Source organism: Ceratotherium simum, chromosome 32 (genome assembly GCF_057802395.1).
Source record: "Ceratotherium simum simum isolate JZ-2026a chromosome 32, ASM5780239v1, whole genome shotgun sequence".
Classification (NCBI taxonomy): Eukaryota; Metazoa; Chordata; class Mammalia; order Perissodactyla; family Rhinocerotidae; genus Ceratotherium; species Ceratotherium simum.
The window spans coordinates 8,170,315-8,185,643 of NC_141931.1; the positions used below are offsets into that span (position 1 = coordinate 8,170,315).

The 15,329-nt window shown below is 39.3% G+C and overlaps 1 protein-coding gene across 6 annotated transcripts in view; it reads left to right on the top strand.

The window, feature by feature from the left end:
- Window positions 1–13,765, top strand: part of MKX (mohawk homeobox) — a 63,154-nt gene extending 49,389 nt beyond the window's left edge. For 5 of the 6 annotated variants that reach the window (XM_014783580.2, XM_087420727.1, XM_087420728.1 and 2 more), the window contains exons 6-7: window positions 10,892–10,925; window positions 11,037–13,765. In XM_014783580.2, the coding sequence (XP_014639066.1) occupies window positions 10,892–10,925; window positions 11,037–11,223 (221 nt within the window). In that variant the 3' untranslated portion in view covers window positions 11,224–13,765. The remainder of the gene's footprint in view (window positions 1–10,891; window positions 10,926–11,036) is intronic. The other variant, XM_087420731.1, reaches the window with a different exon arrangement.
- The last annotated feature ends 1,564 nt before the right edge of the window (window positions 13,766–15,329 follow it).

Sequence of the window (15,329 nt, forward strand, 5' to 3'; positions counted from 1 at the left end):
CCCTCCAGCAGACACCCAGCCAAGAGTTGCTCTCCGTGCACCGCCTGTCCCTGGGCTTTTAGGTGGCTTCAAGATGACTACCATTAGCGCTTTGGTCCTCTCCAGCCCTTTGATCCCAAGTGCTCTGACTTTCTGCTGCTGTTCAAAAGTAAAGCCATCAGCAGGCCTAGACAGGACCCTCTCAAGCCTCCTTCACAATTAGATTCAGCATCCTGTGCTCTATTTTAGTGATTTGGGTCTTAGTGGTTGCCAAGTTGTTTGCGTGGCGGTCCTGTACCCCTTATCCCTGTTTCTCTTTAGAGATCATATAGCTCCAGCTACCTGCTGTAAAAATAGCAGATTAAAAATCACCAAAAACTGTTTGTAAAACCTCATCAGTATGTCAGTGTATAATAAAACAATGCTCTGTTCTTTTTGAGGCGGGCCTGAATAAAATATTCTAATAAGGGCAACAGAAACTAAGTTTACTTTAGTTTATAAAAGCTTATTATCCTACCCTAGAAAGAAAAAATTCTGTGTTAGGCTGAATAATTAGTTTTTGATGACCCCATGTGGATTACTATTTGTCACCCTATTTTCCCAAAGGAAAGATAAAAAAAATACAAGACTTTTACAAAAATAAAAGGCCCACCATCACAGCAATATAGAGCTGGGCCAACATGTTTATTTTCAAAACAGAAAACACAGATCTTATAACAGTATATTATTACCGTAGCTATTCCAATTAGAAGAAGGAGGGTGATTTAATTATTCTGAAGGATTCTGTAATATATTACCATGAAAATCTTGGGTTCCTTTATCCTCAAGTTTCTATTTGTAATGACTCTCCCTGAATTATGTGCCATAGCACAGCAAAAATTTTAATAACTGGGGCAAGAAAGTGAAGTGTTTTAACTCTGCCCCCCAAAAATCCTTTTAGTGGTATTCATATTAAAGCAAAAATAGACAATAAAAAGTATTTTTGAAGCTGGAGTCACCCATTTCTGAATAATATTCTCCTATAAAAATATTATATGTGCTATTCACGTGAAGGTAGACTTAAGAACTTGGTTTGTCTGTCATTTGGCCTTTGTTGGAGTAAGAGGAATACATAACGATTTTTGAAACGTACCAAAGAAATGCTGCGTCGTGCTGCTACACTTGAATGAACACCCAGGAGTGTCAGCAGGATTCTCTGCCAAAAGCAGTCTACTTCTAACGTTCCACAGAGGGGTTTCTCATGGGGCAGCCCCTTCACCTTCTCCATCAGAACACCTGGGATGCTTGTTCAGATGCGGTTCCTCGGCCGCATCTGTGACCTATGTAATCACAGTCTCAGAGATAGGATCCAGGAACCTGTCTTTTGGAGAGGTTCCCCTGTGAATTTTGTTCTTTCCTCTACAGCATCCTAAGAAGATGGGTTAGAGGCTAGGGTGTGATAGTAGAAACCCCATGTGGGACTTAGCGCCTCCGTGGAAGTCGGAGTGGCCCGTGTGACTAATGAAGGATGACTGACAGCATTGCTTCTTCATGTCAGGAATCCTAATGCCATAGCCTTTACAACGTGCCAGGCACTGTTTCAAGAGCTTTCCACTTAGTACCTCATTTAATCCTCACAGCACCCCTGGGAAGTAGGTGTTATTATTATTCCCATTTTATTGGTGAAGACACTTCGATACAGTGTGCATAAATAACTCACCCAAGGTCACATAGCTAGTGAGTCAGCTGTTTTCCTATGGTCCTAGGACACATCTGTGCTTAGACAAATTATTGTACAAAGAGATGGGTTTTGATCTATAAAATGTTTTTGTTTTCCCCCAAACAGATCAACTTGTTAGGTTTAAGCAACTTATCCCCTAATTTATTCTAGAAGTCTTTTGTATTCTAAATTTAAGTGATAATAGTGGAATAGGATCTGTATGCCATTGGAATTTAATAAATGGTTTGGGATGTAGATTCCCAGACAAATTTTAGAGTGGACCCCTCTGGCAAGACTTAAAGTAGAGGGGGGGTTATATGGTATTCTCTTGGTCAGAAGCCCTCTTGACTAGGGGTACTCTTGGACCTCCAGCTCCAGCCAAGGCATGGCAAGGCATTTTACCCCACCTTTATGCCTAGTTCCTTTTTAACTTCTCCTGCCCTTCAATACCATCAGCAAAAATCTTCCCAATTTTCATTTCCAAGTCCCTCCCTACCCCAGCGTAGACTTTAAATGACTGTTTCTGAAATTAAAAGCAGAAAATCACAGAACCTTTAAATGTAGAAATGTGTGAACATAGGACACTGACATGCCAAGTACAGTTTTAACATTTTAAGTGTATTAAGAACATTGAAATGTATTTGAAATGTAGAAGAAGGTCTGGTAATACTGTTCATCTTATGTCTAAAATATGTTTCTTTTCTATTAATAAATACAGCAGATGAACTGTCAGTAGAGAAACTGTCATTTGCTACTCTTCGGAAAGATCCAAGAAGTTTGTGAACGTCATCTCTGTTATTGTGTCATTTCTGGTGCTAATGCAGTCAGACAGGTTTAACACCAAGATCTCCTAGTCTGAAGTGTCATTTCTGGAGATGGTAATTTAAGGAATTTGAAAAGCATGGTAATAATGTGAGCCAATTCAAAGATACACTGCGGTTCATATATCAAAGGAAAAATACTTTTTTGATGGTTTTTCAGAGATACTAAAGAGCTCAAAAATACATGGATTCCAGCCAACTTCTAGATCATTACAAATGCACATTTTTCCATTTAAAAGCCCTTTTTGCTGAAGAAAGTCATATTAGTACTTTGTAACCTAACTCTATTCAGCTATATATTTATTAAACAAGTCAACCTTCTGGAACTGCAGTGTGGCAGCTATAAAGTTGATCTCGGGAGAAACAGCCCTTGTGCTCTTAAAGAACTTAGAGGATGAATATCAATATTGGGATGTTGGGACAAAATTAAGGTTTAGCTAAAAATCAAAATAAGTCCATCCAGTTTTCATAACTAGTAGCCCAACTTGCATGTAGAAAGGAGTGCTTTTACAAACAATAATACTCCTTGCAACACACAGACGTTATTCATGCATAGTTAGGAAGTCATTTTCTGAGACTTTGGCTGGAAACATAGCTTTCATAGATGAAACATTTTGGGTAACATCCCCAGTATTCCCCTTGAGAAAATGAACTAACAAAATCCATTAGACACGTAAAGCTAGCTGATATTCTTTAATGTGGCTCCAATGCTCTGTCTCGGCATGTCGCAGTATTTTGGCACAAAATAGCATCAGAAAAGCCATTTTGTTTTTGAAGATGATAGATTCTGCACACTTAATCCATTAATCTGAGCTGATGGGCTTTGCCCAGAGTTAAAATATTTCATCCTTACGAGTTAAAATATTTCATCCTTACATAATGGTTTTCATATTAAATCTCTGAACAATACTAATTTTTCTGGTGACTGCGTTCAACCCCATGTTCTAGATGTAAAGAATAAAGTGAGAGGGGAGGTAAATTTTTTTTTTAATGAGAATTTATATAGTGCTTGGTATATGTGCTCAAGCTCTCTTCTAGATATTTTAGAAAATATGAAATCATGCCATCCTCCTAACAACCCTCTGAGTCTAGTACTATTAGCCCCATGTTATAGGTGAGAAAGTTGAAGCACAGAGAAGTCTGGCAGCTGGCCAGGTGTCACACAGATAGTAAGTAGCAGAGCAGGAGTCCCGCTCCTGCTGTCTGGTTTCAGGGTCTAGGCTCCAACCAGTGCACTACGCTGCCTCTGTGCCTCACACCAGACCACCCTCATAGGTAATAACAACGAGCTAAAAGTAGAAATGAGAATATTTAACATTTCCAGACTCCCTTTCTGGTCACTCACCAACAATTTCCTCCCCATAGACTGCATTCTAATCTTCAAAGTGAAATTTCAGGCTGAAATGTTTAGACTTCAGGAAGGTGGAGCCTTTGAGATCACAGAGGAGCAATCTTGGTAGATGGGACTATGCAGAATAACTTAGCATCAAAAATATTTAATATATTTAGTGAAAAAGATTGAAAGTGAAGTTGAGATATTATAATTGGGTGGCACCCTGCTTCTATGAAAAGTTAGTTTAAAGTTACAAATCCCACTTCCTACACTGTCAGTCCCCCAGCCCAGGCTGATGAGGTCAGAACAGCCGTGCATTTCACCAGAACAAGGACAACTGGGAGTTCATAAGGAGCCACCAGCCTCCGGTTCTTAAGATCTGCATAATAAGGAAAGCCATCAAAGCTATGGCTCCCTGACAGATAAGGAGCCAAGCAACACCTTTACAGGTTTGCACACAGGTGTGGGTACTCCTGGAAGAATAAAGATGTTTTGTTGTTGTTAATGAAAATATAAGCTATCCTGACAGCTTTGAGATGTCAGCCTACCCCCGTCCTGACGAGAGGGCTCTTCACTATTGGTCCAGAATAGAGGGTGTGATTTCTAATTTTTATTTTCTAGCAGCAGATAGAGGGGACAATGCATTGACAGAAAGACAGCTGAAGGTGGGGACCCTGTGGATCCAGGACATCTGGGCATCATTAGCCATAGTGAGGGGCCAACCCACATGAGAGGTAGCAGGAAGGAAAAGAATCTTTGCCCAGATGGTGAAGGTCATAGCTGAAGGAAACACTGGCTTAATTTTTGGAAAAGATTTTTCTACAGGCTCTGAAACGATTTTGGAAGCCACTCATTCTTTAAGGCCTTAGGATAAATAATTTAGCTAGTATATTGCAAAAGGGAAAAAAAACCCAAAAACTAGATCCATCCATGAAGATGACATGGGTTGCATTTCATAATTCTCACTTTTCAGAAAGCTTGCAAAGCTCCCCCATCTCAAGGCTCACAAAACTCAGGCTCCAATACCTCATCTGTGCCAGCAGCCTCGATGGTCACGAGGTGTGGTCGCAGTCTCTGCCTGTCATGCCCAGGTTTTAAAGTGGAGTCCACTTCTGGGGGTGGAACTGGACGAAGCAGTTTAGTCACCAACAGATACGTGTTACAGGTTGTTGGGTGTCTTTTTTCCTTCCTTTTTGGGCAAAATCACTTAGAATGATTTATCTTTACTCATTCAAAAACTCTAACTACCCCAAAGAGAGGATAACCACAAAAATTTCCTCTAAACGTGAGGCAGCAGCAGCTGTGCAGGAGTTACTGAGCAGTAACGCACTCTGGGCGACGGAAGAGTGATTATAGGGAGATCACGTTTAACAAAACGTCACCCTAATTAACGTGTGAGGAGAGCTCAAGAGCTTCAATTCCCTATTCTGTGATTTGGATAGATTTTTTGATATTACAGATTAAATCATTAGGAGGAAAAGAGTCTTTTTTTATCTCTATCATCTAAAATACTAGGAAAAAGTACAGAAAAGGGGTTTAATACGTTATCGTTCCACAGGCTTTCTATGTAAACAATGCATTAGGCTTTGCCCTGGTCTTTGAAGGTGGCTTTATCCACAGAGATCGCTTGGATAATGGAATGCAGCGGTTAAAACCATGACCTTCAGAGCCAGCTGACCCGGAGCTGAGTCTCAGCTCCCATCGCCTGAGTCCCGTGCAAGTTTCTGGACCCTCTAAGTGACAGTGTCATTTGTAAATGAGGGCCATGGTGCTGTGTCATAGGGTGATTGTAAGTACTTACCCAGATAACATTTGTGGAGTTCCTGGCATAGTGTCTGGTGTAAGAATAAGCATTCAGTCAGTGTTAGTAATTGTTATTTTAAAGATAACCCCTTCTTGTAACATTGGAGTCTCTCAATATTCAAGTTCAAACTGGATGAAGCTGGATTTTGACTTCTTCCAAGCTGTTTCTGTTTCACAGGCAAAAACCACTGTCACGTCAGGGAAGGCCAAATGGTAAATTATTATCTTATTTATTAACAAAGAGTAAGGCGAAAGTAGAAGTTCAGTGGAAAAACCAAGGCATGAAACATGTACAAGAATGACCCCCTTTAAAAAATTGTATATAAACTTGCTTGGAAGGCCAGATCCCAAATATTAACATTAGTTATCCCTAAAGGCCCTTTATTTTCTCTTTTACACCTTTTCCTAGATTTTTGGCCATGAACCTATATTACTTTCTTATTAGAGCAAAACAACAAATGCTATTTTCAAAGGAAAGGAACATAGAGCCACAGTGGAACCAGTCTGTAGGTGTGTAGGTGAGCCCGGCCTGGATCTAGTGCTTGGGGAAACAGAGAGAGAGAGACCGGGTGATGGGGGCAGGAGATCGCTTGTCCATTGACGTAAGTCCTGCAAATTTGGAGCAATCCATATTTCAAAGTCTTCAGTGAGGTTTTATATCTGCCCTACTCACCAGAATCTTGTTCTTTATCTCACTTGTTCCAAGTATGTAAATAACTCCAGAAACTGATCTGGGGTCCTGGGGGCTCTCAGGACCTCTGAGATCAGAAACACCCTAAATGCTGGCTGTCCACACCTGCTGTCACCAGTAACAGCCCCAAAACTGAGTGTGAGGAAGTGCAGTTGTCAGGCGTCTGGAGCTCTCTCTCCATTCTAATTTAGAGAAACATATAATTTATGAGTTTTAGATTAATTTAAAATACTCATATTTTTTATTTTATTTACATTTCAGGGTGTGAGTAGTATTTTGTAGAATATTTAAGAACATTCCTAACTTTAGGGCTTATTGATTGGATTTGAAAAAAATCTCGGAGCAAAAGATTTGGCTGTATTTTAGTCTCTTTTTATGAGTATACATATTACTTCAGGAATATATATCAGAATTAATGTCTCTAAATTGCATTTATCAAAGTTGAATGGACGCTTTGCCCAGAGAGCTTTGTGCTTACACATCTCGAGGTGCAGTAGAACTGAATTTTCTATATAATTGTTTCTCTACTTAACTTTATAAGGAAACATATGTCCAAACTGAGGATAACCCCACTTTAAGTTTCAACATGGTTTGGGTTTTGCAGCATCCAAGATTTTTCTAACTATGCACCTCTTTTTTTCTTTCCTTTTCTTTTTTGGTCTTAAAACACACTCCTTTGGCTGGTTCAGTAAGTTGTTCCTGCCAACCAGTTGCTTTTATGGTAATTGACAGCGTAGCTGATTTTTGGAACCTTAGAATCTAAAAAGGCATTTTAGCTCAGACTTGGGAGAGGCTGAGCCAGGCTACTTGCAGAGTAAGAGATACAGCTGGGCCGAATGTAGGGCAGTCAGACCCCAAGTCTGTGCATGTTAATTAACAGCAGTGAAACGTCTGCCCTAGCTCAGACTTCTGATTTCTCTCTCTTCAGCAGCATTCAGAACCCTTCCTTCTCCTGTCAGATTGTTTCTTGAGCTGCTGGGTGCCACTTCCGAAGGGGAGCCAGTGAGACCACCTGTCTGGAGTGGGCAGATGTGGTGTGAGCCCCCTGAGCCCTGGGAATGGGTCAATAGACCCACCACTCCATAAATATTGACTATTGGCTGAAAAAACACAAAATACTTAAACCAGATAAGAGCCGGCAAGTTCATACTTCAAAGGAAAAGAGCATAAGAAAAAAAAACTTCATATGTAATACAAGTATTTAATATAATGGGTGGATTGTAAATTTTCTGAGTTCCTCTCAAATGATATCAGTTCTCTAAAATAGCTGGGGCATTTCCCCAGCATAACGACTAGAAAAAAAATCTCTCCAAACTCCCAGATCTTTATAGTCCTTTGCTTTCCTACAAAAGCACAAATGTTTAAGAGTAAAAGGGCCCCTGTTTGCTATCTTCCTTTTGCTAGTTCTTCTGGGAACTAGAACACACCACTCTGCGGGAGGTGGCTCTTGGACACATAATATCCTAGTGACACGGCAGCCCACCAATAACAGCAACAGGAAAAGCATGCCCTTCTAACACCAGTTTATGTTTTAAACCAAAAGCACCCTGGACACAGAGAGCCCCCTCAGAGTGGCAATAGTCAGCTTTTTCTGGGCGGTTTGAAATCTTTGACACCGAGCTTTGTTACATACTGTGTTTTTAGCATTGACTATTGATGGAGAAGCAAAATGTTTCTTCTATTCATTACTTTTTATGAATCTTTCCTTCTGTTGCTGGGAGAGGTACCTGAATCCACACCCAGTGACACGGAACGTGCCCATCTGCCTTAGAAATAAAATATAGAATTCAGTCTTTTGAATACTGCCGAGTACATTGTTGAAATTCATGAAGCTAATTAGGACTACTCAAACGGGGATCAGAGTCTGTGTTTTTAGACTTCAAAGGTATTTTCATAGGCACCAAACTGTAAAACACATACACCCAAGGAGTAAGCAGAATTTTATAATTTCACAGTTGGCTGTAGTAAACTTGTTTCCCAGTGGAATGAGTTCAAGCAGGCAGCCACAGGGAGTGCTGCTAGCTGCGTCCAGCCGTTCATGGGCTGCAGGACAGACAAGTTCACTCTTCATCTGAAATAGAAGCTCTCCATGGACCTAACAGTGAGTTACATGTTCTCCTTCCACATCCAGGCTCCACTCATTTATGGCATTTCTGGGTTCTCTAACCCATCACATACCCGATAGCCACAGGCTTCCTTCTTGTTGTCTGTGCAGTGCTCGCTCTCAGGTTGACGATTCAGGTAGGACCCTGATTCTGGTCCCCTTTGTATATGTGAGAGTGCTCTGCTCATGAGCCAGAGCATCAGTTACATGGTCTTTTCTAAATTCTGTTTTGTTATTTCCCTTAATGTTCTTTAAGCTTCGTGGAACTTATTCTGCTTTTGCCAAGTCTTTCCATTGAATAAATATCTCCATAACCTATTGCTTCACTTTGGCAACAGAATTGTTGCAATTTGTGGGCAAAATTGAGCAAAGGCCTAACTCATTTTTTTTCTTTGTAAAATGTCCAATGTTGCTGGCTTTCCTCCTTCTAAACAAAGGCCTTGACTTGTTCTCTATTCTGGTAGCGCCATGTCTCTGTCATTACTGAGTGAAGATTTATAGATAATAGTACTAAACAAAGAATGATTTAATGGACACACACAGAGCCAGTGATACTAAATAAGCTAAGACACAAAGTGCTTAGAATAGTGCCTGGTACATAGGAAGTGATCTGTGCACTAGGATTGTCAGAGTTCTGTGAATTGAAGGTTGTCATTCTTCTCCTCCATTTACATAAGTAATATTATAATTCCAAAATTATCAAAAGCAGCAGAGATGTAGCTAACCATCCAGGCTGAACTAGTAGGGGCCAGGAGATCCAGAGGGTGACCAGCCAGCCACTCACAGATCCAGTTATCTCCCAAAGGATACCTAAAATGAAAGGAGACCAAAGAAAGGAACTAACATTTGTTGTTCCATTTGGGGCCAGGCACACATTATCTCCTTTATTCTTCATAAAAACCTTGTCATTTGTTCACTAAGTGCTTTTGTTTTGTCTCGTTTCCTTGCCTTTTTTTAAAGCTGCCTGGGTCCCCAGGTGAGGGGTTATGCAAAGAGCTCATAGTGACCCAGTGTTGTCTCCTGGTCTACACTGTAATGCCTGACTCAGGATGTGTTAACAGGCTTTCCCAATTCTTTTCATTCATAGAGGGCATCAAAATTTAGCTGCCTTCTCAACAGAGTCATGTAATTATTTTCTCTTGCCATATCTTCCCTGGGAAATTTTGCCCTGGTTGGACTATATTATGACACATCGATGTTCTTTTTCTCAAGTCTTTTCTAGTTCCATGACTCCCTTAGAGTCCAGAACTGGAAACCGTGCTGCATGGCTTAACTAGCCTTGAGCAGTACAGAGAAAAAGATATTGCCTTCAGAAATATTGGGTTGGGGGAGGTAAAAGAAAAGGAGAGGATGGAGGGCAGGAAAAGACAACTTTTTAAAGGCCATATAACTAGAATAGGGCCTTGAGCAAACATTGTGTTTTCATGTTTCCTATGTGGGCAGTGCCTCACTCCGTGCTACTCGGTGATGATGGTGGTTGTTGATGATGGTGGTGATGGTGACTTAACCACTCTCTGGGTTGGAGTCTCATAGGCTGATGGGGAGTCTCAGCCCCACTCCTCTGTCCCCCCTTACTGCGCATGCTGGTTGCCTCTCTTTACCCTGCATGCATCTTTCCCTCCACTATGTCTATTTTTATGTTTCCAATACCATATTCTTTAGCCAAAGGGGCTACCTAGGGAGATTTAATCAAAATCAAGAACCCATTTCATCTTTCTTTCTATGGAAGTGGTATTGGTGGACATTAGTGTTCTGAGTGACGAGTCTAAACCAAAGGTGAGAGTGCAGAAGCGAAAGTTCGCACCCTTTCATTTCCTGCAACAGCAGGATGTGGAGTTTGTTTGGAGCTTGAAGACTGGTGCCTGCTCATTTTAATCTGCCAGGAAATCCTGTGTTGCTGTCAGCATTGGGTCTGTTACTCATTTGGTAACTAGCGAGAGGGAACTATTTACTAGTCTTTTTTCTGAGATGACGGTTTGATTCCCATGAAACCATAGACTGTTGAGCCAGAGGCACCCTGAAGATTCTCTAGGAACTTCCTTATTTTATAGTTGAGGAAACTGCATCGCGGACACTGGAGGGCATCATAATCTCCCCAAAGGGCACAGCAGATGAGTGGTGGGGTGAGATCAGAACCTGGCCCCAGGGAGAGTCAGCACTATTTTCCCGAAACCATTTGCCTCCTCATGAAAAGGCCCAATTTCTCAGAATAAATTCACCTCACTTTTTGTATATTTCTGAAAGCTACTTTTTATTCTTTATTACCTGTTCTCTTCTTATTCCTAATTCTTTGCAAAGAGATTTTTTTTTTGCATCTTAATTTACACTACTTGATCTTTGTGGAAAAAAAAATTTTCAGCCATATTTCCCGATAAACTTTTATTCCTGGGAATTAATGATGAAACTCTTGGGAATAAAAAAGAAAGAAAAAAAATAATTGAAATTTTGCTTTTCTTTACAGACACTCTGGAAAATGGATCCAATAAAGGTGACAGGTGAGGCATACTCTATGTTTTTATTTGCCATTTGTGCTTTTCAGTGACAGCATTTTCTACAGACGCTACAGTGAGTTTGATCATTTTCTTTCTGTTTTTGCTTAAATCCAGTGCAGCTAATCGAAGGGGACCGAGCAAGGACGACACGTACTGGAAGGAGATCAATGCAGCGATGGCCTTGACAAATCTTGCACAGGGAAAAGACAAGCTGCAGGGGACCACCAGCTGCATCATCCAGAAGTCGTCCCATATAGCAGAAGTCAAGACGGTCAAAGTGCCCCTGGTCCAGCAGTTTTAAGAGTTTGTCACTTTTCCGATCAACGGCTGTTCTTCACGTCAGTGTTTTTCACAAATCCTCATCCTGAGAGCCGAAGCAGGAGTGACAATGACTCCCTTTCACACCTCTTCTTATGTCTAATTATCCTAAATATATCATTTAGTTGCTTCTGTAAAAGACATATAAATTATAAAAAAACCTCACTTCAATCAAAAATATTAACTTATTTTATGTTACTCAAACTATGCGTAAAATGTCTGCATTGCCATTACAGTAAGTGCCTTGCTTCCCGAAAATGAGCTACAACGTGGGCATAGGAGAGCAGCTATGCCTCAAGATGAAACGCCATACTGCTTATTAGGCTGTGCGTCTCATTCCAGATGGACCTAACCATTCCAGGACTGAAACCAGACTTGCCGAAAGCCCTTGAAATGTATTCAATAATTCACATGTTAAAACTTGGAAATCTATTCAGCCCAAATGAAATGTTCCTTTAAAAAAAAAATTTCTGCAGTATTTAAAATTGTTCAGTGTGCTTTTCAGAGTGACAGTGAGAATTTTATGCATGTCTCTTGCCTGCATATCTGATATGTTACAAACTTCCGAAATGAAAGGTACAGTGATCACATAATGTGTACATTTAAGAAGAGTCGCAATGAATACATTGTGATCAGAAAAACTTTTTCCAAGAGCTGCTGGAAAAACACCACAATGCCCTTTAGAATTGATTTGGATTTTCTTTTTCTCATGTTTTGCTGAAGTTTTTAAAAACTTTATTAGATAAGGAACTCGAAATTTTCCTGTGTAGAATTAAATCTGTAGTTTAGTTTTAAAACATAATCCTGTTTGCATTAGAGTTCCATGTTTTTTGTGGTGGAAACTTTTTCGTATGGAATGGCTAAAAGCCTTTTATTTGGTTCATTTCAAATTACAATTGCTGATGGACAATTTCTATTGCATGAGAACAAGACAATGAAAGAAATGTATTTCTATGTGAATATACATATACACACATAAAATTGATTTTTAAATTTAAAACATATGGAAAACAAAACATTGAACAGTCTCTGAATTTTGTCAAGTAAGACATTAAAAATTATGTGAAATCATGCATTCAAAGAAAGAACATTTTGTTTCTAAATTAGACTATCATTGAGTGAGAATAATCAATATCAAGAAAGAATATCTTTTTCAATCAAACAATAATATTCTAATCAGCTTGGGGAGACCTGAAACTTGAATAAACAGTGGAGATGCCAAATATAACAGAGTATGTGTGCTACAGAGAAGTAAAAAGGATTTGACTCTTTTATGGTGGGATGTTTTTTCTGGGTATGTAATCTATTTTGTAATTTTTTTTTAAAACTGGAAAGCATTTTTGTGAGTGTGAGTGAGAGCCAATAGTGCAGCCATGTGGTGACATTTTTCTTTATTTTGCAAAATGCTTTTAAAACCAAAGGCTGCTCTAGTTGCTATATGGACAATATCAGTCTTGATATAAACTGTAGGACACTTTTTTTCATGTAACATAGCATTTGGGGCTTGGGTTTATTTAGTGTAATGAAGATAATTTGATATAAAAATATTTTGTATATATATATTTTTACTTTGTTTTTTAAATTGCTGTTTGCAGTAACAGTAAGTGCGAAGCAAGATATGTAAGTTATGACTGTATGATCAGATGAAGTATGAGTTCTTTTGGCTTATATCATTAAGTAGTTACAGATCTATGATAAAAACTTTGGAATCTTTATAAAACAGTTTTGCCAAAATGTGATCATGTCAATGAAAACTAAGGACAAGTACTTCACTTTTTCATACTATTATAAGTTATTCTGGTATTAAATATTTTAATAAAATTGTTTTTGTTTTGACATATTTCAGTTAGAGGAATGGATGCTGGTTTTTTTATTTGAATTATTCATAATTTATTTTTGCCATCTTTTTAAAAAGAATCAGCAAATTTGTTCTATGTTATAAACTATGGATGACAAGCCAATATAGGACAGCTATACACATGATTTTTTTTTTTTTTTGCTGAGGAAGACTGGCCCTGGGCTAACATCCATGCCCATCTTCCTCCACTTTATATGGGACGCTGCCACAGCATGGCTTGCCAAGCAGTGTGTCCGTGCGTGCCCAGGATCTGAACCGGCGAACCCCGGGCCGCCACAGTGGAGTACCCACACTTAACCGCTTGTGCCACTGGGGCAGCCCCCCGTGATTTTTTTTTTAAAGACCAAAGCTTGGAGTCTAGCCTATAAACACATCAAGAAGATTTTATAATTAGCACATCCTTGGCAAATCTCCAATTGCCATTACTTTTAATTTATTTTTTCTTTTGCTGCTTTAATGTTTTCTGGAAATTAAAGTCCCCCCAATCCTTTAAAGGAATCTTGAACAATGCTGAGCCAGCAGCTGAGAATCTAACTCATAATTTATGTTGTAGAGAAATAGAATTACCTCTATTCTTTGTTTTGCCATATGTAATCATTTTAATAAAATTAATAACTGCCAGGAGTTCTTGACAGATTTAAAATAAAAGTTAATTTCTAGAACTCAATGATCATATGAATTTTGTTTTCCTTTGAGACTTGACCAGGTGGAGAAAGAAGCAGAACAGAAGGTTCCATTATATGCTGTAATTCTCCTAGGTTGGTAAGGGATATGATATGGGAGCACTGCATTTGTATTAGGGTTGAATTTCATCACCTTAGACCACCAACTTACGTTTTAAGAGCAGAGGAAAAGAGACTATGATGTTAACTGTTAAAATACATAACTTTAAAATGAACATTTTCACTAAATACCTTCTTTCAGTAGCTAATACAATAAGCGTTATTACTGTGTGCTATGTACTGGAGAGAACCTCAGCTTTGAAGCTAAACAGATAAACATTTGAATCCCAGCTCTGCTACTCGCTATTGTAAGATCCAGACTCAGTCACTCTCGGCTTCAGTTGCTTCATCTACAAAGTGAGAGAAATGGGTTATACCTTGTGAAGTTTGCTACAAGGTTTCAAAATAATATACAACATATAAAGTACCTACCACAGTGCCTGGCATTTAAGAGGTGCTCACTAAATGGAAGGTATTATCACATAATTATAATTCCTCTATATAGAGTTTATGTGCAAGAAAGTAGAAATATAAATGGGATATGAGATATGGGTAGTGTACTAAAGAGCCTTGGGAAAGGAAAGATGTCTGACATGAAAGATTGCAGTGAAAGGTAAAAGTTGGTATCAGAGTTAGAGAGAGACCTTCAAGAAGATCATTTTTATTATCATTCCTTTGACTTCCTGGAGAAAAGTATAAAATAGAACAAAGCTAGAGAAGAACAGACATGCCAATAGAAAACGCAGCATGTGCAATGACTTCTTTCAGATCAACGAGAATTGCTTTTCCTTTTATTTGTCCTGCTTGATCCTGTTCAAGATGACTAAGAACTCAAGCTGCTGTCTGTAGTCTCTGCCTGCTCCAAGTAGCAATGTTTAACAAACAGTGGCAACAGCCATGGGCTGCTTTTAAACTCATCCAGCTCAATGGCATAACATCATGCAAATAAACACAGAGAATAAGAGCAAGCCGCCCAGACTCTTCTGTCTGGGACAGCTTAGGTCGGCCATGCCTGGGAAGGCAGTGTGGGGTGGTGGTAAGAACCTGGGCTGGCACAATCTGGCTTTGCCTCCTCACTTCTTACTGACTTTGGGGAACAAGCATAAGCCTTCTATACCCAGTGTTTGCATCTATAAAATATGATATATGAAATCTACCTACTCCAAAGATCTGTTGTGAGGATTAAGTAAGACAGTGGATATAAAAGAGCTTTGCAGACTGCATGGTACTGTACCAATGCTAACGACTTATTAATGTGTTCCAGATGACTCTGAAAGGCCTAATATCCCATAATTTTTGGCAATATAAATTGTGGTTTCCATGAAGCATATAGACCCCTAGATTTTGTCAAATACATGTTCTGATCTACCATCTTTGGGCCTTTTTGAGCACAGAAAGTCTTTTGGTCCTGTACTTCTTTGTAACAATTACAATCAGAATTAGGTGATTGATTTGTCATACTGCAGGGATAGAAACGTGACTTCACCACTTTCCAGCTTTAAGAGCCAT